Raw genomic sequence first — 25,668 nt, 5'->3', positions numbered from 1 at the left:
AGAACCAGACTTCACGTCATGGATATAACCTGCTAGTGCCTTAAATCGTCTTTCTACACTGAGGAGGTCATGCCTGTGAGCTGTATGTGTGTTGTCTCCAGGTACCAGTCACCTGCCTTTCAGCTGGTCAGGGCACAGGCAGTGAATGCTTTAGAGACCTTGGGGTTGCCGTGACTGCAGCTTCTAAGCTATACAAGAGCCTCAAAACACGAGTCCATTTCTTCTGGGGATCCACTGCCCATGTAACAAGACTCAAGTCGTTGATCTGGTGCAGAGAAAAGCCTTCCTGCCACTCTGCTGTACATTGGTATGCAAGTGCCAGGGTGGGAAGGGGGCACCCAGGGAAGCAGCCCAGCTGAGCGAACTTGTGTGGAGCACAGGTGATGAACTGCCTGACAAGAGACAGGTCATGTTCACCATAACCAGGGCTAAAGTCCCAAAGATGAGGCGGCAGCCTATGACTTCCGTGGGTTTTATTAGCTTTCTATCACACATTGACTGGGTTTAGGAGGCCTTCCAGAGGAACAGGCCTGGAGTCTTGAAACCAATGGGTATACACAGTTGGAGGCTGGGTTGTACTCAGGAAAAGCCTTATCACTGACATCCAGAGCTGGTTGGAGTGGGGTGGACACAACCTGTGGGACTACTCTCCCTGAGGAGGGAAAAATTGGTGCTGGTGGGGCATGTGACCCACCCAGCCAGACACTGTCTTCATGGAACGGGTCTGGAGGTGTGGTGGATGATGTCCTGCCCCACACAGAGGACAGGCTAGGCTGGGGTGCGAGAGGGGGCAGGTGACCGTCTGAAGGCAAGAGAGGAAGGAATGAACAGGGAAAGGAGCTGAGGAGGAAAAAGCAGTCATGCTCCCTGCGTCTGCAAGACCTCCAGGATGGCACGGAAGATGGCAGCAACTGCTACTGCTCCAGGGTCTGGCTGATCTAGTCGTGCAGAGCTGATGTAACTAGCTCTTCCAGCACCAGCTTCCATGTTCTTGGTGGCCTCGGCTGCAGCTTCAGCACTCTGAGGAAATGTGGGAGTAGGCTCCAGAACATGACACTAGGTCTTTCTGTTCCCACTGAGCCCTGAAATCTGAGCCTGGACCCTTTGTCCCTTCCTGCCAGCAATCTCTGTACCATCACCCAGTGGAAAGGTCACCTCTTACCTGCTTCTAGTGAGGAAAGGGGCCTATATTTGCTGAGCCTAAGCCCAGGTACTAGGCTAGCCTCAGTGTGTCTCCCTAGCCACATAAGCACTTTGAGATAGGTGCTCACCCTTATTTTATGCAGGTGGGAAAAAACGACATTAACTTAAAGTCACCTAGAGATTGGAGCTTGGTGGCTCTTTGATTGTCCAGCTCAGTCTCACTCACCTTGACTGCTTTAGTCAGAACTGGAAGGAGATTGGCCCCCGGGCTCTTCCAGGCTTGGAGCTCCTGTCCTGCTGCCCACAGAGCATCCAGCTGGACAAGGTCAGAGAGAGGAGGTTGAGAAGGAACCCTGACACTGAGGGTAGCTTTAGGGTTTGTGGTCTCAAAAGGAGTGGGGGGGGGGGGGTCAGGTGGCACCTGGATGGCTACACCGAGCACATACCATTGTCCTGTCTCCTGGTGCAGCCTTTCCATACCTGACAGAATGAGCAAGGTGGTTACTTTTGGGTGTGAGGACAGGGCCTGGCTGGGAGCATTTGATGTCTATCAGCCACCCTTCCTGTTAAGCCCTGGGGCCCTGGCTCACTTCTGCATGGCTTCTAGGCCGGCATCCATGGCAGCAGACCAGGCTGGGAGGTCAGTCTTGGCCTTGAGAGGTTGAGCAGCTGCAGTCAGGAACAGGCCATAGAGCTGGGGAGGACCCAAAGGCTGAGTACAGGGAGCTGGCCAGCACCCAGCCAAACTTGCACCCCACCCCATCGGGCCGTCCCTCCAGTGCCTGCTTCTACTCACCGCCCCAGATGAGCCTCCCATCCTCTCCAGCAGCAGGACAGACAGTTTGGAGAGTACCTGGGCAGGGCTGGCTAGAGCTGGGCCCTCCTTTAGCCAGTCCTGGATGGCTGCAGGTAGAGAGATGGGTGGCCTTTCAGAGGCCCTGTCCACTTCCTTCTCCCTGGTCTCTGCCAGTGTTTTCCTGATTGGTCTTTTTTAAATTGTTGTTTGTTTGATTTTTTTTTTTTTTTGAGTAATGTTTTTTTTCTCTGTGTAATGTTTGCTGTCCTGAGCTTGCTTTGTAGACCAGGCTGGCCTTGAACTCACAGAGACTGGCCTGCCTCTGCCTCCCCAAGTGCTGGGATTACAGGCTTCTGATTGGTCCCATTTACTGAGGGACATGCTTTCTGTCTACTTGGTTTCTTTTCTTTTCTTTCCCATCACCCTAGGTTGGCCTGGAAATTCTTATGAGTCACCACTGCCTGGGTTTGTTTACTTTTATAACCATGGAGACAGGAGTGCTACTTAGCTTGAGTTAGGTGCTGAATGCATCCTCTTTCCTCCTCCCCTCCCCTCTGTTTTTCAAGACAGCATTTCTCTGTGTCTCTCTTTCTTTGCTGTCCTGGACTCACTCTGTAGACCAGGCTAGTCTTGAACTAGGAGATCCACCTGCCTCTGCCTCCTGATTAAAGGCATGCACCACCACTGCCGAGTTAAATACATCTTTCTTTCTTTCTTTTTTTCCCCCAAGACAGGGTTTCTCTGTGTAGCCTTGGCTGTCCTGAACTCGCTTTGTAGAACAGGCTGGCCTTGAACTCACAGAGATCTGCCTGCCTCTACCTCCTGAGTGCTAGGATTAAAGGCATGTGCCACCATGCCCAGCAAATACATCTTTCTTAAACAGCTAGACAACCAAGGCTTTCTGGAGGTGTGGGCAACTGAGAGTGCTAATGTCAGAACAGCGGAGTTTCTTCCTATTTGTAGTGTGGGAAACTCCTTTCTTTTGGGAAAACAAAGTGAGGGGTGTGCCATGGTATGGCAAATGGCCTTACTTGGTGAAGGGAGGCAGCAACTTCACAAAAGTTCCTAAATGTTCTGGAAATTGTTTCATGGAATGTCCAAACCTAAGAGCTAGTATGCCCCATTATCCCCTGAGCACCACAAAGAGGCCAACCTTTGGCAGCACGGCTATGGGTACTGCCACAATCCCCATCACCAGCAGCCCTGTCCAAGGCATTGAGGTGCTCCTCCAGTCCGGTGAGGGTGCTGCATATCCGCTCCAGGACAAGCATCATCTGCTTTGATGCTACACCTAGACAGGGAGGACAGTGTGCAGAGGCCCAGTCAGACCGTCTCTCAGCCACCCTTAACCAGTGTGGGAGGTTTGAGTACCAAGGTTCCTGTACACCACACTCAAGCCAAAGTCTTGACCACCATGGATGCTTGCCCCTCCCCGTCATCAGCGCCCAGTACCTCCTGCTGCAGTGGCTTTAGGGGCTTCTGGAGGCTCTGTGGGAGCTGCCCGGATCCGCTTCCTCCCAGTCACGGAGACCTTGGCCATGTGAGGCCAGGCTGCTGCAGTAGTGTCAGCATCTAGAGGCAGCCACAGAACTTTTCAGACAGGATTAAGTGGGGACTGGACTCCCCTCCTGGGCCTAAAGACTGGTTCCCTAAGCTGTCTTCAAGAGAGAGGTCCAAACCAATAAGGATAAACTGAGTGTGTACTACGTGCTGGGGGTAGAGGCATGCCCTGGGGAGAGGGTAAGGCAGATGTGAGGAAGCCCCTAACACCAACTTTCCAGAGCTGGGTGAGAGCTGAAGGCCAAAAAATTAGAAGCAGCCTCTTCACAGGTCTGGAGCCCAGACTGTCACCATCAGCCCTATGTGGTCTCTACGACAGAGCCTGTGGGTGGATGACGCTTCCTCCTAGCAATGCCTCGAGGATCCAGGCTCACCTATCAGCTTCAGCAGGGGTTCATCCACAAGCATCAAGGAAAGGGAGACACCAGGCATCTCTAGCGCTGACATGAAGGTACCCACCAGGGCACGGGCAACCTTCACCCCACGGCCCTCTGTAATGCCAAGCACAGAAGCCTGTGAAGGGGGAAGGGAACCGCCCAGAGCATCTTAAAAAGAAACCAAAGAGCAGAACAAGGGCCTAGAAGGTTGAGGCCCTCAATGATAGGAAGATGGCCTGATTTCCTCAGAGCATCCTTCAATGGCAGGCCATTACCACATTCCTTGGCTGCATCCCCTCTTGAGGGACTGATGGGTAGCAGCTCTCAGTAGGCACCAGGCTTACATATACTTTATCTCGTTTAACCCTCATAACCACGCTATAAGGCAGGCATTGCTGTTATTACTTCCAGAGTCAGCATCCCAGCAGGTAAGTGACAAAACTGACAATTTAACTCAAGCTTGTGTGGTTGCTTAGCTGATATTCTGGGCCACGGCAGGACACTACCTCAGCTGCTTTTCTTATGCCCTGATTCGAACCAGGTTCAAAGGGCTAAGGGAACTCGTCATGGAGACAGAGGCAGGAGGATATCTGTGACTTTAAGGCCAATCTGGTGTATATAGTAAATTCAGGCCAGCCAGGGCTACATAATGAGACTTTGTTTCAAAAAAAAAAACAAAGAGCCCAGCAGTTGTGGCAGCAGGCCTTTAATCCCACCACTCGGGAGGCAGAGGCTGTGAGTTTGAGGCCAGCTTGATCTACAAAGCCAGTCCAGGACAATCAAGGCTAAACAGAGAAACCCTGTCTCGGAAAAAACAAAACCAACTAACCAACCAACCAAACAAACAAGGAAAGGGCTAAGGGTCCTCTTGTAGTTGGGCTCACCCAGCAAGCGTATGGCAGCGTCAGCTATAATGCCCAGTTCCAGGAAAGACAGGCCACCCAGATTGTTGACTATCAGCACCACAGATGAGCCTGTCAATAGAAGTGACACTCTCAGTGATACTTTTGGTGGCTTCTATGCAAAGGGGCAGGATGGGCTTGGAGACTGGGGACAACAGGCTACTCACCTGACTGTACAGGCACATGGGATACATTGGAGGGGTTTGTCATGTGGTCAAGCATGAGAGTGACAATCTGATCAACAGGTGCCATCTGTCAGAAGAAGCACAGGTGAGCTGCATCTGGGGGGCCTTGCAGCTGGCTGGGCTGAGCAGGGAGTCTACTCACCTTTACCCGATGAACACCAGCTTCCCCGTGGATCCCTGTGGAGAGATGTGCTCATTACTGCTTGGCTCATGGCCCGCTGATTCTTCTGTCATGTTTTTATTAATGACACACAAAGTGTTCATCACTAGGCTAGACACAACGGGTGTGGACAGTGGGTAGAAAAGGAAAGAATAATGAAAACAGGCAGGAGAGCTAGCTGGGAAGTCACAGAGGCCTAGGACACTAATGCCTACTGTGTTAGCAACACATGGGAGAAGTGGAACATGTCAGTTACAAAGTATCCTTTGGACCAAAAGGGCTATACATTGGGATTGGAGCAGGAGAACATGGAATGGCATAGGTAAAAGTGAGGTAGCAGGATATGGCACTCTATGTGTCCAGAGCCTGGGGACAGATGGCAAAGTAGTTGATCTAGGCTGTGCCTCAAGTGCACACTTGAGTCCAGAGACCACCTTGGGGACATCAAACATGCAGGAAGGACCAGACACACAACTCCAGGACCTTAGAGGTGGGCAGCAAAACCCAAGGCAAAGAACAGGCATGGCAGGGGCCAGGTGGCCACAGGCTCACCCAGGCCTAGCTCCACTTCATCAGCTGCAAGCTCAAAGGTAGGTTTGGAGCCAGGGACGCTGCAGGAAGACAAGCTCACCCCCAGGGTACCTAGGAAAAATGGAGCATGGAAGAGATGATGGTTCTGCTATTGGTAGCAGGTGCCAGGATGGCAGCAGTGCCATGGATGCCCTAGGCATAAGCATCCTCTTCTCTAAGCAGGCTGCCCAACTCTCCATCTTAGTGAGAAAGAGAGTCTAAACTCTGGTACCCAAGCCTGCCAGGCTCCAGGGCCTCTAAGTGGACCTTCCCCCCAGGCCTTGGGCAATAACATGGAAAGGTTCCTGGTGCAGCTATTAGGAGCTTGCTCTGAGTCCCCAGGTCCGCCACAATCCTCCCATCCCTGGGGCTGGCACTTACCCATGGCCTTGGCAATCATGCTCACACGCTTTGTGATCTCCTCCAGCCCCAAACCTTCCTCAGCCAGAGCACCTGCCACCTGTAGCCACCCAGAGAGGGGTGCGTGTGAGTGGTGGATGGAGGAGCCGCTGGATCAGTGGGAGCGGAACAGAGGCTGGGACGAACTTTCTTGTTGGGAGGGAGAATCTCAGGATTTCTACACTAGCTCTGGCCCATCACATTTAAGGTAGAAGAATGCCCTCTCTTTAGTCATAACACACCTGCTGAAGTCTTCAAGAGTTTCGGTTTGGGGATGGGGTGGCTCCATGGTAGAAGGCTTGCCTAGCATGCATAAAGCCCATCCCCAGAAAAACATGTATGTATTGTCATTCATTCTCTCTATCTCTTGCTCTTTTCCTCCCCTTCCCTCTCCACTCCGCCCCCCCCCCAAGTCTAGTGGAGCTGGAATGGACTTTAAAAAGAGAGAAATGGGCCTAGAAAAGGAAAGTTATTTGTTTAATGTCACACAGCCCATTGCTGACCAGTTCCTTAATTCTTAGACCTCTCTCCTGTAGCTTGATTTATTCTTACTTCATTCATTCATCCACCTTCCCACTCAGTTTTCACAAGAATCCACTGATCTGGAAAGGAAGGAGGATCACTGAATCACAGTCCTGCTTTCAAGGACCTCAGAGTCTGAGGAAGAGAAGCAGAGACACACACTGAGGATGCCTGCAAGGTGGTACGTGTATGGGGAAGCTTCTTGGCAGCTCGGGATTCGGGGGAGATCAGAGTACCACACAGAGCACCATCCACCTCTATAGACTGCCAGAAGTGAGCTATGCCACAGAAGGCTGGTCAAGGAAAGGATTTTGTAGGGCAAAGATGTGGCATATGTAAAGCCACAGGGATGAGCTCCAGCCCAGCAAGCGAGGGAGGGGCCTGATGTTTATGGAGGGTAAGAGGAAGGGAAGAATGCTGGGCAGTGAAGGCAGGGGTTAATGAGGTGGGACAGGAGTGCGGTGGAGGCAGGTCAGTGGATTCTCACAGAGAAGATCCAGGTTTGGTTCTCAGCACACACATGGCAGCTCATAACTGTCTGTAATTCCAGTTCCAGGGGATCCAACACCCTTTTCTGGCCTCCCCTGGAATGGGAGTTACAGACAGTCGTGACCTACCAGATAATTGATGGGAATTGAATCCAGGTTCTCTGCAAGAGCAGCCAGTGCTCTTAACTGTTGGCTCTGTTTTTTTAACAATTAAACTTTATTATACAACCCAACTAGCTTACACAAGAAGGAGAAAAGGTTAAAGGGACAAAAGAGTGAACCTTCCGGTATCCATTCCACGGGACGGGTCCTTAGGTGTCTCTCTGTCCCGCGGGCTGGTCCGGCCCGGTTGCTGCTCCCTCCGTGCTCTCGCCTGGGCTGCACTAGTTGTTCTCTCCTCCCCACCTTCCCAGTCACATGCAAAGGGCGGTCTCCTTCTCCCCTCGAGGGTCAATTAGGAAAACAATAGCCACGGTGGGGTTCCCAGGTCGGCTTCCTGAATTGCAAGCCCAGGAAGGCTCCAAACAGTCTGTCACAAGGTATTCATGGGGTGCCCCAAGGGTAAAGCCCGCCAAGATTGCCTCCACCTGTGACAAAGCTTAATCTTTCCCACACTTAACTGCTGAACCATCTCTCCAGCCCTCAAATAAAGAAAAAGAGTGTGATGGGCACGCCCAGCCAAGAGGCTTGAGCTGACTGTAGAAAGCCCATGGTGTCCTCAGTGAGATGAAAATTGGGCATATATACTGCTGTTGTTGTTGTTTTGACACAAGGTGCCACTATGTTGTCCAAGCTAGCCTCAAACTCAAAACCCTCCAGTCAGCCAGGCACAGTGGCTCATGCCTATAATCCAGCACTCAGGAGAGAGAGGCAGGCAGATCTCTGTGAGTTCGAGGCCAGCGTAGTGTACAAAGTGAGCCCACGACAGCCAGGGCTATTACACAGAGAAACCCTGTCTCAAAAAAACAAAACAAAAACCAAACTAAATAAACAATTCTTCAATCTCAGCCTTCTGCATCTTAAAAAGACACCTCTGGGGGCAGTATGAGCAACTGTCTGACAAGGCAGGAGCACAGGAAGCAAACAGGGGAGCCCAGTGAGGAGGTGAGTGCAGCTTATGACCCAAGGTGAAGGTAGTTAGGGCAGGATATGAGGAGGCCCTGTGCTGTACTGGAAAGAATGCTAGGAAGGGGAACTGACCAGGTGTGGAGAATGCCTGCACTCTGGGCTTAACAGCAGAGGTAATGGTACGGCCTTCGTGAGTTAGGGCAGACAAATGGCCAGAGCCTCAGTGTTCCAGGGTGCGGAGGCTAACCTTATGGATAAGCACCGTGCCACACAGGCCACGCCGGCCTGCCTTTTTCAGGACAGTGAAGGCGCTGTCATCCCCAATTACCACCATCTCTACAGAGATGCCCTCGGCCTTGGCCTGCTCCATGGCAAATCCGAAGTTGAGCCGATCCCCAGTGTAGTTCTTCACAATGAGGAGGGTGCCCGCTGCAGGAGCAGGAGCATCGTGTCATTAAGCCTCACCCTTGCTCACCCCCAGAGTGCCCAGCCACAGCACTCTCTCCCACATGCAAGCCTGACCTGTGCCTGCCTGGGCCACCGCTCTAATGGCTGCAAGGATGCTGCCCACAGCTGGAGAGGTGAACACGGATCCTGCAATGACCCCGGTCAGCATTCCCTTCCCGATAAAACCTGGAGAGGGAGAAAAGCAAAGATGCTGGGTAGAAGCTAGGCCCTGTTCTCCCTGGGGCTTCCCACAGGTGTGAGCTCCATGTTTGGGCAAGCCCTACTGTGTGCTTGTGCTACGTTAGCGATAGCACCGGCATCATCTTAGGGGGCTTCCCCTGCCCTCACACCCTGAAGAACTCTATCCACTCTCACCATTTTCTGTGCTTCCTTTTTCACATAAAGCTTTTGAAAAAAGATTTCTTTTATTTGAGTGTTTTGTAAGTGTGTGTGTGTGTGTGTGTGTGTGTGTGTGTGTGTGTGTGTCTAGTGCCTGTGGAAGTCGGAAGAGGGCAGTGGGTCCCCAGAAACTGGAGTTACAAATGACTGTGAGCTCCTATGAAGGTTCTGGGAACTGAACTTGGGGCTTCTTTCTCACAAGAACAAGTGCTTTTAAGCGCTGAGTCGTTGTTTATTCTGTTGTCTCTTATAACTCTTAAGGTTCTCTGAACTGTTGTTAATTACATCTGTCTTCCCAGAGAGGGGCATTAAAGTTCTATAGAGGCAGCATTCACACACGGGCTCTGCACAGGGGGAGGTATAGAGTAGGCTCACTAATATGTGCTGAACGAATAAACAGAATACTGAGGGTAGACAGGAACGGTGCAAATGACACGAAGTCTGAAACCTGCTGTAGGGGCTCCTAATGAGGGTTCACATCCCTGGCGTCAAACAGGAAACCAGCCAGGGTGGTTCTGGTGTGGGAAAAGGCTTGGCAGGAATGCAGAAGAGGGGTCCTGATTTGCGCTGGCAGAGTCAGAAAAGCTCCATGGAGGTACTGGGTCAGCTGAACTGGAAAACCAGGCCAGGAAGACTTTTGAAATCACCAGCTCTTGAGGCTGGGAGAGTATCAGAGGTTTTCTCAATCGACCCTGCTGCGTTTCCAGAGCGGTAAGAATCCAGGTGCAGAGACTGGCCATGGGGCAGCTGAGGGAGTGGGAGGATGCAGACTGCACCCATCCCTAACTCTGACCTCATCATGGGCTGTCTAGTAACTTGCATTGAGGATCTCCAAGGACCCCTACTTTGCTTGGGCTAGCATCCCTCACAATCAACACAAGAGACTCACCAGCATGGGCAGGCTCATGGCCTGAGCCTCCACCTGACAGAAGTGCCACCCGGCCTTTGAGGCTGTCAAGGTCAGAACGCAGGGCTACACGGTGTCCTTGCAGGAGCTGCAGGTTAGGGTTACAGGCAACTAACCCGGCAAGGGCATCATCAGCACACCCTTCCACAGAATTTACCAGCTTCTTGGAGGTCTGTGGAGTAAAAGCAAGAAAGAAGAGGTTCAGAGGGTGGTCAGCAGGGCCCCCCCCCATACTGCCCAGCAACATCAGTGTGCCAAATTTCCCCAGGAATCTCATGCCAGGGAGAAGGAATTATAGAAGCCACCTAGGAATTCTAAGGCCACAATGTGTCATTACCAGATGGATGTGCCTGTGACTTTTCAACCTTTAACTTTTTATTCAGTGCTTAACTTATAAGCCTTTTGTACCATGGTTTCTATGTATCCTGAAAAACACCTTTGATGTAAAGCAAATAGGGGGGCTGGTGTTTTCACTAGAGAAAAATGAAATAGGGGGCCCTGCCTGTTTCTGTTAAAGGAGGAAGTAAGTTTCAGGCTGAGGCTCCTGTAATGGGGGAGATTCTGAGCAGGCCCCACACCCACAAGGTGATGCTACGACTGGGCTTCATGTCCTCCAGGTGGACCTCTCATGCAGCGTGGCAGGGCCCTGTGCTATACCCTGCATGCTCACAGAGAGTAGAATGCTATGCCTGTCCTTCATGGGAACACAGATATCATTTTTACATGTTATGTGAGACGGACACACACACGTGTATGGTAGCACAGAAGGACAGGACTTCAGTGTCTCGAAGGGACCTGGGAAGTAGGAGACATGTAGGCCACTGGGAAGTGGGGGGTATTCTGGGCAGAAAGGAGTACAGCCAAGATATGGAGGTGTGCGATGGAATAGTAGCTCCAGAAGCATCAGCGACCCAAGCAACAGGGCTGGAGGAAGAGGTAGGCGGGGCCTCACAAGCCACAGGGGCCAAAGCCTCAGCTCTGCCAGCCTCACTAACTAGACTCAGCTACGCATGCTCAACAGGCCAATTAAAGAAGCAACAGTAAAAAGCAGAGAAAGGACTTTCATCTCTCTATCTACTTATAGCTTAGGTTTTATCATAATTTATGTCTATTGAGTTATAATCTACTATTAACTTATCAATGCATTTATTATTTACCAGTTTATCAATGTGTCCTCATTGGGAAGAGGAGCAAATAAAGAAGTCCTGGGACACTCCGCTGTGTGTGAGTCCATCTTCAGGGCACTGACAGGAAGCTTAAGTTTAAATACAGAGCAAGAGGTACATACTGTCTAGCAGGTGTGGCTGGGTGTGGTGGCACAGGTCTCTAATCCCAGCACTTGGAGGCAGAGGCTGGAGGGTTGGGAATTGAAGGCTAGGATCGGCTACACATAAAAGTTTGAGGCCAGGCTGAGTTACAAGAGACCCATGTATCCCAAACTGACACAGAAAAACTGAAACCAAGCCAGCTACATACATACACACAAAAGCCTAATCAGAGAGGCAGGTGGATCGCTGTGAGTTCGAGGCCAGCCTGGTCTACAAAGTGAGTCTAGGACAGCCAAGGCTACACAGAGAAACCCTGTCTTGAAAAACCAAAAAAAAAGCCTAATCAGTCCTGGTCAAGTGTGGCTCTGCCCGATGCTGACCCCATCACTCTCTGCTCTAGTTTTTCTGGTAAGGCGGTCTGAAACATTCTCAGAACCGTGTGAAATCTCCTCTGGACGTTTCTCCTGGCTAGCACCAGACCTTCTGGGCTTTACCTTCCCCCAGCATGAGACCCTGGGGAAATTGCAATTTCTTGGGAGGGGGAGGCACACTGTTTGAAGAGGTTGACAGCAGACAGGCTGGGGAGCGAATGTCTCTTTAGAATGTCTTCATTCTTGCCAGGGCAGTTGCACTGTGAGCTACGGACCCGGGCGGGAGGCGGTAGTGCAAAGGCTGGCCCAAGAACTCCGAAGCTCTGTGTTCAGCTGAGTCTTTACAAGGTGTGCAGAGGGGAGCTAAGTGGGACCAGAGCAATTGTGGGCTCAGGCTCTTTAGTCAGTTGGACCTGGTACCAAATACCACTCCTGTCTGTCATTAGCTATGAGAGAGAACTCACAGAAGAAAACATCTACTCTGGGCTCAGCTTCCTCTAGGAAACAGTGATTTACTAAAGGATGGCTTGTACCAGTGTTAGGGAAGAAGCTCACTAAAAATGAGCTCCAGTCTTTCATGTGAACAGGCTCTGAAAAAGCTGGAGCTAGCTAAACAACTCTAGTGGGCTGGGATGCAGCCCTGCCTTTGTCCTCAGGAGGCAGGAAGAGGGAACCTCAAAGTGGATCCGGAGGAGACTGCTGGCGCCACCTAGTGGTCCGCAGCTGACCCAAGTCCCGGCAAAGCACTTCCTGTCTCATTTCTGAGCCTGCCATTACTCAGCAGGGACCTTTATGCAAAATGCTGCGCAGATGTCTCCCGGTCAGAGCTTCCTTCATTTAACAAAGGCTAAGGCCATAAAACCTGCTAAAGGATGAAGGGAGTAGCCCTAGACAATAGGCAGCAAGCCCAGTAAGATGAGCTCCATCTCTTTTCTTTTTTGATTTTTCCAGACGAGACATGGTTTCTCTGTGTAGCCCTGGCTGTCCTGGACTCACTTTGTAGACCAGGCTGGCCTCAAACTCACAGCGATCCACCTGCCTCTGCCTCCCAAGTGCTGGGATTAAAGGCGTGAACCACCACCACCTGGCAGATGAGCTGCATTTCTTAAGTACCAAGAACCAGAGCTGTTTCTGTGAGCTTATGAACATGACTAATTTAATTTTCCCAATAATGTTTTGGAGGTAAGATATGCACAAAGGAAAAAACGGAAGCACAGCAAATGACTGTTCAAAGTCACACAGCCAGCCAGCCAGCGCAGAGACCTGCCTGGTTTCTCCCAACACATGTTGTTTTCCCCGAGTGGCAGAAACAGATATAGGGTGCCAGAGGTCTTACTTTAAGAAAGGTACAGTGTGTGTGTGTGTGGGGGGGGGGGGTTTTCACACACCAGAGCCATTCCTGTTTCCCAGTAACCCAAGGGGAAAGAAAAGCAAGAGAAGGGAGCCACCATGTGAAGCCACTAGGATCCTAGTCTGAGCAACACGTGGCAGCATATTGCAGACTCGGTGGGGGAGAGGAGAGGCTCAAAGAAGTCAAGCCCTCCTGCACCGTAGGAAAACAGTGGTGGGGCTTAGGCCGAAGTCTGAGTCCATATCTGTTCACGATCAGTTCTAAAGCAAAGCCTGGGGACACTGAGCCTCCCATACTGCAGGCTTCTGCTCCGGGAGCAGCCCACACACGCCTGAGGAATGAGGACCAGCTCATTCTTCCTGGCTCCCTCCTAGACGAGCGAAGTGACTTATTACACAGGCAACTAACGTGTTTTTCTGATCTAAAAGCATGACTGAGAGCCTAGCCATAGGGGTTTCAGAGTGCCTCGCGTCAACCGCAGGCCTGGCTTGGCCTAGTGCTTGGGCCCACAAGCAAAGGAACACGGATCAAGGCCGGAGAAACAAGGTGTCTTCTGAAACCCAGGAGGCAGCAGCATCTCAGCTGGGGAATAGAGAGATCCTGGGTGCTCAGAGTGGGGAATCCCCACGGTCCTCCCTCTAGGGTGGCCCCGCAGACTCACCATGGTGGGGAAGCTCGGACACAAGCTGAGAGCTCACACTTCAGTTCTGAGCTGCCGCAACGTGGACGGTGCTGGATGTTACCTGGTCTGAGGTAGAGGCAGCCTTGGCAGCGCCTGTAGGAGTGGTAAGGACTTGAGCTGTGCAAGACACAGGCAGCCAACTGATAGAAGCATGCCTCCGGTGCCTTACAAATTAGGGAGCTGCCTCAGACTTTGATCCAAGTCCAAACTCTAGTACGTGGGGTAGGGATGGATAGCGGCGTGGGGCAGACCAAGGTTCACACTCACACTTGGCCAGACTACAAGTCAGTTCATTTGGGCCCAGGGTTGCCTCTCTGCATGACCCACATCCTAATCAAGGTGCAAGGTTACCTACAGAGTAAGTTCTTCCTATCCTAGTGGGTATCATTAATGGAGAAAATGTACACAGATCTTCACTTTGCTGGTTGGCCACACTAGGAGCGAGCCAACGCTGGGATTCCCCCATTTCACTTTTGGAATAAAGACTGAAAACTCTAACTCGTTGTCCGAGATCATACTATTAAGAGTCGGGACTTGAGCCCCACGTCTAGTCTTGCTACAAAGCCTAATGCCCCTTCTTACTCTTCACCCAGTTCTCCCAAGTCAGGCAGAGGCCCAGCTGCTGGGACAATCTGAGGTATAAATCTCTCCAGTTCCACCTGGCTCAGCAGCGCTGTTTGGCCTAGACCGAGCCCCACCCATCGCTGTCTCACTAGGGAAGACATTAGGTTAAACTGATCCCCTTAGGCCTCGGCCTCATCTGTAAAATAGGGAGTTAGCCTTCTCTGGCATTCGGCAGATGCTTGAAGCCTTAGCTTCTGCGGCTCCTTGCTTCCTTGCGGGGGAGGGGGCGTGGAAGCCGTCTGATACAATACAGCCTGGGGCGTGGAACTGCGCGGCTGACAGCACAGGCCCACCTGGGTGTGTGTTCAAGGCCCTTGCTGCGAAATTTCAGCGGTTGTGTTGCGTTCAGGATTTGTATCGCAGCAGGGGCACTAATAGTGCTGGCAAGTGATTTAGGTGAGAGCCCTTTGGTTTCTGAAGAAATTAAAAGAGGTGAGCATTCAGGCCCCCCCTCCCCCCAGGTGAGGCGTGAGGAGGGGGGATGGCTGTTCTAAGGTAAGTTGAGGGCGCTCGATGGATCTGGAAGAGCTGGAAATTTTAAGCAAAGGAAAGGAAGATTCTAGTCTGGGATGCGCACGGATGGTTGTCACCTCTCTCCCCTTTCTGGTCCTTCGCAGCCCTTCCGGTTCCAAAAATGGGGAAAACAGCTCTGAGGTTTCCTGCAGCTATGGGGGAGGGAAGGAGGCAGAGTCTGAGGAAGGAAAGGGGCGTGGATCGGGGCTAGGGAGAGCCAGGAGGAGGTCTCTGAGGGTGTAGCTGTTGTTGAACTACCGATCCAGACAACAAGTAGAGGCCCTCCCCGTCTGCATACCCGAACTCTCGCTCTCATCCGGGTACTGCAGCGGTTGGCGGTAAGGACAGGGCGGGGCCTCGGGGGGCGGGGCCTCGCTTGGTTGGCCGCCTCGGGCTCCGTAAGTCCTCCAAGAGGCCAGGTGAGGCTGTCCCGTGATCCTTCGCGCCTGGCCTCTCTGGCCTGCAACGTGTCTCAGGGGCGGAGGCAGCAACACGGAGTTGGCTGCGTGAGGGTCGGGGTTCCCTGTCTCTTCGCTCGTGCCAAGCTCTCTCTCGTCGCTCTAGGCTCCCCACGGCCCGGCCCAAGACCTCAATATGTCGTACAACTACGTCGTAACGGCGCAGAAGCCTACCGCAGTGAACGGCTGTGTGACCGGTGAGGCTGCCCCGGCCGGAGACCCCGGCGAGGGAGGGAACCCAGGCCTAGGGAGGCCGGCGGCCCCCGGGGCGGCAGGCGGAAAAAACTTGAGCTCCAGGAATGGAAGGCGCTGGCAGCCTCGGAACGTCCCCCTTAGCTCGCGGCCTTTCAAGGAGCTGTTCCATCTCGCGCCTTTTGGGCAGCGGACGCTGCTCTTGAGGGTCCCGTTTGCTCATACGGTTACTCGGCCTTGAGGACTGGCCCGGGCCCGGGAGGGACAGAGGGCGAAATATGAGTTATAATTGCATGGTTGATTGGGTCTCGAAATTGGCCGCATGTGCTCAGGGGGAGAGGAGGGGTGATGATGGGGACTCGGGGGGTCAGAATTTTTCCGGTGGGTGTCCAGGTGGTGGAGGAATTTGAGCAATGTCCGCACGGGCCTCAAGAGGGTGAAAGGCCCTCTCCAGACCCACCCTTTTGCCTGGGGCTGTTGTTTACTCGGAGGGCGCTGCTGGCGAACAACGGCTGGTTGGCCAGTCGGGGTGCGGGCTTTGCCTTGTTTGTGTGCATGGCTGTTTACACCGAGCATTCATCGTGAAGTCAAAATTTCAGCTAAATGTTCAGCCCTTAAGCTCGTGTATTTATGCAAATGCTAATCACAATTTCAGAACAAAAGTTTTCTTGTTCAGAGAGCTGCCCGAGGGCTGTGTGGTATTGGTTAGATTGCTCAGGAGGCAAAGGGGTGTGTGTAGACAACACAGAAAGCTCTGGGAAGCTTGTGTGTGTGTGTTTAACTGCACTTTATATTTCTGGTAAAGTTCTAGAAGCTTTGGGTAGGAACTTAGGGAAACACACTTTCTTCATTAGCTTCAATTACAGTCTGCTGTTGCAATTTAGAAAAGAAGCCATCAGAAGAGTTTTTGTGGTCATAGTTTGTTGAAGGACAGGCTATTGCCCGGTCTACAGGAAGTACTTTTTTTTTTTTAATCTGATTTTTGGTTAGGGAAGGCACTTAGGTAGCCTTATTTATAGGTAACTGAAAGGCCCATTCTCCAGCTTCAAAAGTCAGAGGTCCTCTTCTTTCAGGCCACTTTACTTCAGCGGAAGATCTAAACCTGTTGATTGCTAAAAACACAAGACTAGAGATCTATGTGGTCACTGCGGAGGGTCTTCGACCCGTCAAAGAGGTGGGAATGTATGGCAAAATTGCAGTCATGGAGCTTTTCAGGCCCAAGGTAAGTGTTCCTAGTTGGGACGGGCAAGGAAAGGACCCTGATTGTGTGTTTTATATGGGCTGGGGAGAGAAACTCTTCTTTGGGGATGGCAGCCTTTTTACAAGTTTCCTGTGAGGGAAGTTACTAGGGAGAGAACTTGAAGGAGCTTGAATGTTACGCAGAGGGTAGGCTGTAGCTTCATCCCTTATTCGTTCTCACTTAAAGGGCCTTGATTTCCCCATTTGCAAATGGAAGTAGCAGCGTCCACTTCCCAGGATTACTATGAAGATGAAATGATTTATTTGCACAGAGCTTGGAGAATACCAGGCATATCCTGTTATCGTAACAGTTTCACCATTACAATTAAATAATTCCCACATTGCTTCAAAAACATTATTTTACAGATCTCTTTCATTGTTAACTATTACAGACTTTTTTTTTTCCTCTCCACATACTTAGGTAAGGGAAAAATTGCCTTCTTTCAGAACTTGAATAGAGCGAGATGAATTTAAGAGGACCTTGATTGTAGAGCAGAGAGACAGAGAACCTGATAACAAGGGCTAGTTGTTTACCAGCCTCAGTCCTGGCCTTTGTACATCCCCTCAGGGTATGTGTGAGCTCAGTACGTCTGGCTCGCTGAGTATTTTCTCTGTAGGGAGAGAATTTGAAAAGTTCTTAAAAGCTTAGCATTCTTAAAGAATGATGTTTAAAAGGCTGAACAGGTTGTTCTTGTTTTTGAAAGACCCTCTTTTGATGATAAGATGTTGGATTCCAGGGGGAGAGCAAAGACCTGCTGTTCATCTTGACTGCCAAGTACAATGCCTGCATCTTGGAGTATAAGCAGAGTGGTGAAAGCATTGACATCATTACAAGAGCTCACGGCAATGTCCAGGTGAGGCGGCTGCTTCAGGCCGGTCAGGGTTTCTGGTAGGGCTGTCATGATTCAGTGATGAATGTTTAACTGTCCGGGCATCGTTTGTGTAATCAGAAATGGAGAAAGCCCACATAGCTTCAATTGTTTTGATAGTCCAAGGGAAAGTAAATAATTCACCTAGTGGGAAAAATAAATGTGCTGATGATTGGGCTCCCTGGTCTGTTGGGTGGTCTGGAAAGCATTGTATCCAGTATCCTCTGCTTCTTTGATTATTGAGCCTGTTCCCTAATTTCAGTCTTTAACCCCTCAGGACCGTATTGGTCGCCCCTCAGAGACCGGCATCATTGGCATCATTGACCCTGAGTGCCGAATGATTGGGCTTCGACTCTACGATGGCCTTTTCAAGGTCATCCCCCTAGACCGAGACAATAAAGAGCTCAAGGCCTTTAACATCCGCCTAGAGGAACTGCATGTCATTGATGTCAAGTTCCTGTATGGTTGTCAAGCACCTACCATTTGCTTTGTCTACCAGGTACAGGATCTGAAAGGAGAGGGAGAAACTGGTTTGGAGTGATGGGTGTGGGATTTTTGCCAAAGGAATGTCTGTCTGGATTTGGTAACGGAGTAGGGAGAAGTATTGACTATTTTCTAAAACATTTTGAACAAAACGGTTAATAAGGGTCTGATTCCCTGCCCTCTGTTTTTTGGGGGTATACTAGTATTTGTTTGGGAGCGGCAAGTGCTCTCAGGTTTATGGCAGGTTTTAATCCTGAGATTATACTCCAGTTGTAGGCCTTGGGGATTTTATAGGGTGACCTAGTTTATCTTTTGTTTGAGTCTCTACCAGCATGCTAGAGGATTATAAAAACTTATCTGTAGAGAAGTGATTCAGAAGCCAAGAAAAAGTATCTCTGTAGTGCTTTAGTTTGAAAAAGCAGTTCATGTTTTGTCTAGCACTCACTTTCTGGTGACTTGCTGGCTCTTGACTTCTATTTTAGTCTGTGCGTAAAATTTTAGCAGAGCTGATCCTGGGCAGCTGTTCTCTGGTTCAGATTTGTTAAGTGGGGGGTGGGGCACAGAGATTCAGACTTAACATGCCAACATCTTGGTAAAATCTCAGCCTTTAACAAAAGGCCAGGCTGCATGTGGTCAGGTTACTTGCCTGTGGTTGAATAAATAACAGAAGGAAATGATGGGTCCATTTCCACACAGAATGGTAGAGTATGTGGGCCTAGAACATTTATGTAGCTGTGCAGAGTAACAGAAATGTATGTGTTATTTTTGTTAAGTTTTTGGTATCACCATAAATGCTATAGTCCTGAGACTGGTTAACATTCAATTGAACAAAGCTGAAACTAGTTGAGAATGATTTATTAGCTATCAGGATTGAAATAAAAACTTTGAATTTCTTTCCTTTTTTCAGTTTTGTAAATATCAGGTCATTAAAACAATGGTGTTGACTACATGGGGCTGGCTGGCTATGGCTCTGCCTGTTCCTAGGTCAGGGCTGCCAATTGTGAATGCTCGTCATTTCTCTGTATCTCAGAGGCCCAAATTCATCTTCACTTGAACTTTTTGTGAAGATGGGTCTTATCCTACCCATTGATGGAAAGTTTTTATCAACTGCAAGTGACTATTGTGCCACCAAATGAATTTGATGAGTATTAGGCACCTTGTGTATGAAAGCTGTTCCCTAGGCACTTCATGGACTGTCACAGTGGCTGAGAAGTGCTTCTTGCTTTGAAACACGTGATTAAATTCCTTCCATGATTTCTTAGACTTTGGTCTGAGCTTGATTGAAGCCATCTTCTGTTGGCTGAATGTCGTTTTCTCCCCTGCTCTTTAGCCTCTTAAAGGTGACTTTGGCAGCCCCAAGACTGATGTGAGTCATGATTCCATAAAAGGAGGGGAAGAGTCACGATTCAGAAAAAGGAGAGGAAGATGGAGTTGACAGTGGCGGGACTGAAGCATTTTTGACTACCTTTAAGGGAGCAATAAGTTCTATTGTCTCTGCGGTCACCTCTTCACAATACTCTTGAGAATTGTGTCAAACAGGGTCTGGGTAGATGACTCTGTGGTTAATGAGCTTGCTGTGTAAACATGAAAATCAGAACCCACCTAAAGGACTGGTGGGTGTGGCGACCTGCCTGTAATCCCAACCTTAGAAGGCAGAGACGGGCTCCCCAGAAGCAAGCTGGCTGTCAAGACTAGCTATGTAGACATGTTCTGGGTTTGATTGAGAGACCCTGTCTCAGTGATTAAGGTGAAAGAGCAATTGAGGATGTTTCCCAACATCAGCCTTGAACCTCCACATGCACTTGCACATATGTGTATGTTGAATGTGCACACTCCCCATATACACACAGAAAAGGAAAGGGGGGCGGAATTGTTAAAGCAATTCTTTTTAATCTCTTAGATTTAGCTTCAGTGTCGTTTCCTCTTTAGTTTTTTGGTAAATTCTTTGAGGGCAAGTAAAGAGCATACGTGGTGTATTTCTCAGCTGCGTGTTCCAGTGTGGCAGGTTCAGTTTTCTATTTAAACTTTGCTGGTTGCTTGAATTATTAGAAACAGAACACCTTAGACCCTGTAGTCTACTCAGAAATTAATTACAGGCTCAGCAGGTGACTGTCAGTATCCTGACAGATAAGGACAGGGAAGTTGGTGCGACAGGATTATCAAATCGTGGGTGGTGGTGGTGGCGGCTTGTCCCTTACAGGTTCCCTGCAGTGTGGGTCACCTTAACTAATCATTCCACATTTTCCACCCAAGGATCCTCAGGGGCGGCATGTGAAAACTTATGAGGTGTCTCTTCGAGAGAAGGAGTTCAACAAGGGCCCTTGGAAACAGGAGAATGTCGAAGCTGAAGCTTCAATGGTGATCGCAGGTTGGTGGGCTTGGGAGAAGTTATGTTCCTCATGTCTGATTTGGTTCCTTTCCTCATCTTTGTCCTCATTTCAGTGCTTGTGTGGTTTTACCTCTCCTTAGTCTCCTTTCTAAATGGCTTTTTCGTTTCTGACTTTCAGATTTTTCTGTTTAATTCCTTCCCCCCAAAAATATAACTTTGCTGTGGGGGGTGCATGCATTGACTATAAAACATTGAGAAGATGGATTTGCAGAGTGAAGGGAGCCAATGGAGCTTATCTAATCTGACTTCTTTCACAGATGAGGAAACAGGCCAGTGGGACTTGCCCATGCCTGCTTATAAGTGCAAAGCCTCTCCTATGATCCAAGCCTGTCACTCCTCATTTTATACTCTTTCCCCCTTACATCATGTTGTCCATCTTACCTAATAGGAAAGTTTTTAAAGTTCTAAAACTATTACCTTCTTTGGTTTTTCGAGATAGGGTTTCTGTGTAGCCCTGGCTATCTTGGGCTTACTTTGTAGACCAGGCTGGCCTTGAACTCATAGTGATCTGCCCACTTCTGCCTCCCAAGTGCTGGGATTAAAGGCATGCACCACCACCGCCAGCCTGGCCTAACTCTTTTTAAAGGTGACCTTGATGTAGGAACTCTCTGGAATCAAGCTAAGGAACATGAGTAGAGACAAGGAAGCAAATAAAAGCCTTTTGTTAGAAAAGGTTCAGAAGTGTAGGGCAGAGATAGGGCAGGGGTGGGAGTGCATATGGAAGAGCATTGAGAGGACTCCCTACCCTTCTGAACTATAACGCACCAAGAGTAGAATTTTTTTTTTAAAGGTGTCTTTGCTGCCTCTCTTGGCAGATCCGAAGTACTTCTAATGGTGCTGTTTTTCTTCTGCAGTCCCAGAGCCTTTTGGAGGTGCCATCATCATTGGACAGGAATCAATCACCTATCACAATGGTGACAAATACCTAGCAATTGCCCCTCCTATCATCAAGGTGAGCAAGTATTTTACATTTTTTTCTTCCTTGCATCTTTTCCTTGTTCTTCCCTATGGTCTTTTTCTCTATCAAGAAGAGATTTATACATGTTCGTCACACTGGTCACTGGGAAATAGAGTATATTTGCTTGCTTGCTAACTAAGAGTAATGGCTCAGTGGCTATTCTTCCAGGGGACCCAAGTTTGCCAGCATGCACATGCCAGTTCACAGAGTCGATAACTCCAGTTTTGATCTGATGCCTCTTCTAGTTTTCATCGGGTGCTGCACATATGTGTTGTATAGAGACATCCATGCATCTGGCAAAATACCCATACACATAAAACTAAAAGCTGAAATTATTCGTACAGATTTTAGGTCTCACTAATTTAAGCCACAAGAGTTAGACCATAAAGCTTAGTTTTACCTTCTTTGAGCATAGGTAATTTATGGTAGCATTTGTAGTGCAGTACTATTTATTATACTATACTCTCTACATTCGGACGTGTTTTTTGTTTTTGTTTTTTGTTTTTTTCCTTTCCCCTTCTCTGATAGATATTGAACCAGCACATTTCACATATCCTACCTGAAAGCTGTAATACTGAGCTATACCTTCAGTTCTTTTGTTCCAGGTCTATGTGTTTTTGTTATCCATAGAATATATGAGTAAATTTTAAGGTATATTGATTAGCCTCTGTGGAAAATTGTCTTCAAAGTATAAAGGTTACCTATTTTCTGTTTTACGTGTTTTATAATATGACCAATTTCTTTGGGGATAAAATGGCTGAGTTTGGATAAGGCTGTGGCTAACAGGGTTTGGAAGGCATACTAAGGCCTTGGAAGATCCTGAGTGTAATGGCTGCTTCCTCCTGTTTGGCAGCAAAGCACTATTGTGTGCCACAATCGGGTGGATCCTAATGGCTCACGATACCTTCTTGGAGATATGGAAGGACGGCTCTTCATGCTGCTTTTAGAGAAGGAGGAGCAGATGGATGGCACTGTCACACTCAAGGATCTCCGTGTGGAACTACTTGGAGAGGTAGGACTTGTCCCTGCTCCTGTCTTATTCTTATAGGTGCTTGGACACCCAGATGTGTGGTCTTCCACTTTGGAAATTAGGATACACAACACCTAGTAAGGAGTTGTCAGTTCTACTGTGGAAGTTGTTTTTGTCTGTTTTTTGAGACAGGGTTTCTCTGTGTAGCCCTGTACTCACTCTGTAGACCAGGCTGGCCTTGAACTCATAGATCTGCCTTCTGAGTGCTGAGATTAAATGCATGCATCAACGCCTCCTGGCAGAAAGTTGGTTTTTGAATGAATTAGCTACTGGAGAATTTTTTCCATGCTGCTGGTATATCTGAAACATAAAAACCTGGGACGAACTCACAAACAAAGTAGCTAAAGATAAAGACTAAAAAGCTACATTTACTAAAAGTTACACGTGTGTGTCATTGTATCTTGCTCATTCAGCCTCTCCCCCATCCCTCTTGTAAAGCTTAGTACTTAAGCAGTGGCTTTGAGAGGTTTCTGATTGTTTTGTGCAGACTAGAGGTGCTGGGTTTAAAGTTACTGTTTGTAACTAGCACCTACAAAATGGATGAGCAGTGGGTTTTTCTGGGTGGAATGCTGTGAGAAGTAGACAGTCACAAAGTTCAAGCATGTGAGTAATGTATTCTGGGGATCTGAAGAATCATTTATTGAACTGTGGATTGTGGGGGTAGTAGTCTCTCAGGTATCACTTGGTTGAGTAGGACAATATTAGTGACCCTAAAGGATGATTCCAATTTCTCTAATCTGCTGATTTTCTTCTAGACCTCCATTGCAGAGTGCCTAACATATCTTGATAATGGTGTTGTATTTGTTGGGTCTCGCCTAGGAGACTCCCAGCTCGTAAAGGTAAGAAAACATCCTTTTCATGGCTTTCACCCTCCAGTGAAGCCATGGGTAATGGTCTAACATAATAGATTGTTTCTTTCTGTTATAGACAAATTTTGAACAGTCCCCTTAGGAACGTGCTTTTAAACAATTTAAATTGTTAAGTTACATGTTTGTGGTTTTTGTTGTTGTTTTTGAGACAGGGTTTCTCTAGGAAGTCCTGGCTGCTCTAGAACTCACTCTGTAGACCAGGCTGGCCTCGAACTCAGAGATTCCCTGCCTCTGCCTCCTGAGGGCTGGGATTAAAGGCATGCACCAACACACCTAGCCTAAACATTTTAATTTTTAAAAATAGACTATTTCTCTAATCTCTGTGCATGGGACGCCATGCAGTTCAAATTTGCTGCTTGGGCTGTGTGTGGTGGTGCACGCCTATAATCCCAGCACTCAGGAGACAGAGGCAGGTGGATCGCTGTAAGTTCAAGGCCAGCCTGGCATACACAGTGAGTCTAGGACAGCCAAGGCTAAACATAGTAAAACAAACAAACAAACAAATAAATAAAATTGAAAAACCAAAAAAAAAAATTGCTGCTCGGCTTGTGGAGAAAGTTCTGTTGGCAGCAGTCCCATCCTAGAAGTATCTTTTGGACTATAAAGAACAGATCTAGCAAGATGGAGAGATTCTTATGGATAATGTGGATCTATCAGGGATGTTCTGGGACTAATACTATTCTTTCCTCTTAGCTCAACGTCGACAGCAATGAACAAGGCTCTTATGTAGTAGCCATGGAAACCTTTACCAATTTAGGACCCATTGTGGATATGTGTGTGGTGGACCTGGAGAGGCAGGGACAGGGTCAGGTAAGGGGGAGTCCTGGGAACAGATGCTTGGTGCCTATTCAGCTGTCTTTGCTTGCTTATCTGGAATGAGCAGTATGCATCTTATGACTTTGTTTACTAATCCTGATAATTGTGTGCCTATCTGGGTGTGCCAGGCACTATGTTCGTTTTCTGTAATTTTATGAGCGTCTTGTTCTTGGTCATCCCAGAAGTGGGGAAACTTAGGACTGAGAAAGATGGAGTAATTTGCCAGAAGTCACCTTGTAATTAGCAAGGTTTGTCTGATTCCAACTCTTTCTAGTAAATCAGGTTCCAGCATCTAAGCAAACTTGCTAGGAAGAGTGATAGGAAGGTTTTTGTTTTGTTTTTGGTTTTTTTTGGACTAGGGTTTCTTATCTGCTTGATAAATTTGAGGGGCTCGAAGTCTGCAGCCTCTAGTCTGGTTCCACAGTAAGGATCATGGGATTTAGGACTGGCATGATATAACTGCTGAAGTCTCTTGAGGGGATCTTGAGAAACCTTTTCTCTACTTGCAGCTGGTCACTTGCTCTGGGGCTTTCAAGGAAGGTTCCTTGCGGATCATCCGGAACGGAATTGGAATCCATGAGCATGCCAGCATTGACTTACCAGGCATCAAAGGTAGCTCTTGTTTGAGTAACTTTGGCCTTTGCTTTCATTAAGTGTTGTGAAGGCATTTTGGTGAGAGCTAAAAGAAAACGTTAAATGAGGAGTAAGAAAAGTCATGACAAATCATGCATAGAAGTTAGTGTTTAAAATAAAAATGAAAACTAAAATATTGATCAAAGCTGGATATTAGTGTAGAGGAATGTAGAAGCAGGCACTGAATGTAAGGGAACTGATGGAAAAAGGAAAGGCTATATAGTGAGACTTTTTAGATATAAACAAGTTGGGCATAGTGATACATGCCTTTAATTACAGCACTCGAGGTAGAGGCACGTGGATCTCTGGGTTTGTGGTCAGCCTGCTTTATAAAGAGAGTTTCAGGACAGCCAGGGCTGTGTAGAGAAATCCTATCTCAGAAGGGTGAGAGAATAACCATGATACTGAACTTCTCAGCCAGTGTGTGTGAACTAACCTCACTTGCTAGGAAGGAAAGATGATCCATACCAGCTCAGAGCTGTGTACAGGAAGCACAGCTTTAGAAAAGCTCTTAAACAGACTATGTGGATTTGAGAGAAAATAAACATTTAACTACAAAATTTAAGAATCAACTGAAACACTATAGACAGTTCAAATGTGTTAAGCAGGCTAGAAGAAGAACAGGCTGGAAAAAAACCCCAGCTTTTATGTGAGCACAGTTAATTAGAAGTAGAATTGAGAAAAAGAGGGAATTCACAATAACAAAATATTCCCCCACTCCATCAAAAGCAAAACCTCCCCAAACCCAAGGACATGTGAAGCCTATTACAAGAACTTTAAAATACCTCCAAAGGGTCAAAAAGTAGATTTAGATTGATCAAAGGGCTGGAGAGATGGCTCAGTGGATAAAGCACTTCTCCTGTGTGTGTGAGGACCAGGTTTCAGATCCCCAGGACCAATGTAAAAGGTGAGTGTGACAGTAGACAGAGTCAGGATTCCCAGAGCAAACTGGCTAGTTAGAATAGCTGGAGTTGGCTAGCTCCAGGTTCAGCAAGAGACT

At 48.6% G+C, this 25,668-nt stretch overlaps 2 protein-coding genes across 13 annotated transcripts in view; one reads left to right on the top strand and one right to left on the bottom strand.

Moving 5' to 3' along the window:
• Positions 1–456: 456 nt before the first annotated feature.
• On the bottom strand, positions 457–15,165 carry TKFC (triokinase and FMN cyclase). Of its 9 annotated transcripts, none has more exons than XM_084772059.1 (19): positions 15,031–15,165; positions 13,575–13,688; positions 11,081–11,178; positions 9,906–10,095; positions 8,693–8,803; positions 8,418–8,599; positions 6,075–6,153; positions 5,676–5,765; positions 5,106–5,140; positions 4,946–5,030; positions 4,761–4,850; positions 3,874–3,990; positions 3,392–3,511; positions 3,093–3,230; positions 1,940–2,046; positions 1,734–1,837; positions 1,590–1,623; positions 1,370–1,459; positions 457–1,020 (listed from the first exon to the last, which is right to left on the bottom strand). In XM_084772059.1, the coding sequence occupies exons 5-19, from the start codon at positions 8,784–8,786 to the stop codon at positions 859–861; spliced, it is 1,527 nt and encodes a 508-aa protein (XP_084628185.1). In that variant the 5' UTR covers positions 8,787–8,803; positions 9,906–10,095; positions 11,081–11,178; positions 13,575–13,688; positions 15,031–15,165; the 3' UTR covers positions 457–858. The 9 variants fall into 9 exon arrangements, with proteins under 9 accessions (XP_084628185.1, XP_084628187.1, XP_084628184.1 ...); XM_084772061.1 differs by lacking the exon at positions 15,031–15,165 and adding an exon at positions 14,797–15,006; XM_084772058.1 differs by lacking the exon at positions 15,031–15,165 and adding an exon at positions 14,810–15,006.
• Positions 14,490–25,668, top strand: part of DDB1 (damage specific DNA binding protein 1) — a 26,158-nt gene continuing 14,979 nt past the window's right edge. Inside the window, exons 1-12 of one of the 4 annotated variants that reach the window (XM_084772041.1) lie at positions 14,490–14,615; positions 15,297–15,387; positions 16,456–16,604; positions 17,359–17,475; positions 17,753–17,989; positions 19,304–19,339; positions 20,227–20,341; positions 21,217–21,314; positions 22,174–22,332; positions 23,106–23,189; positions 23,913–24,029; positions 24,545–24,647. In XM_084772041.1, coding sequence (XP_084628167.1) covers positions 15,327–15,387; positions 16,456–16,604; positions 17,359–17,475; positions 17,753–17,989; positions 19,304–19,339; positions 20,227–20,341; positions 21,217–21,314; positions 22,174–22,332; positions 23,106–23,189; positions 23,913–24,029; positions 24,545–24,647 — 1,276 coding nt within the window. In that variant the 5' untranslated portion in view covers positions 14,490–14,615; positions 15,297–15,326. Of the gene's footprint in view, positions 14,616–15,167; positions 15,388–16,455; positions 16,605–17,358; positions 17,476–17,752; positions 17,990–19,303; positions 19,340–20,226; positions 20,342–21,216; positions 21,315–22,173; positions 22,333–23,105; positions 23,190–23,912; positions 24,030–24,544; positions 24,648–25,668 lie in introns of those variants that run through there. The other 3 variants (XM_084772042.1, XM_084772043.1, XM_084772044.1) reach the window with 3 other exon arrangements.

Source organism: Acomys minous (assembly GCF_964271855.1).
Source record: "Acomys minous genome assembly, chromosome: 2".
NCBI classification, from domain to species: Eukaryota; Metazoa; Chordata; class Mammalia; order Rodentia; family Muridae; genus Acomys; species Acomys minous.
Note: the sequence above shows the minus strand (reverse complement) of the source record. Positions and strands in the feature narration are given on the sequence as shown.

What these genes read in the sequence shown, in the direction of transcription:
- TKFC (XM_084772054.1), bottom strand. An exon ending in CTGGTGTTCATCGGGTAAAG is followed by an intron (nt 5,031 to 5,105) that starts GTGAGTAGACTC and finishes TTCTTCTGACAG; the next exon opens with ATGGCACCTGTTGATCAGAT. An exon ending in TAAAGCCACTGCAGCAGGAG is followed by an intron (nt 3,231 to 3,391) that starts GTACTGGGCGCT and finishes CTCCCTGTCTAG; the next exon opens with GTGTAGCATCAAAGCAGATG.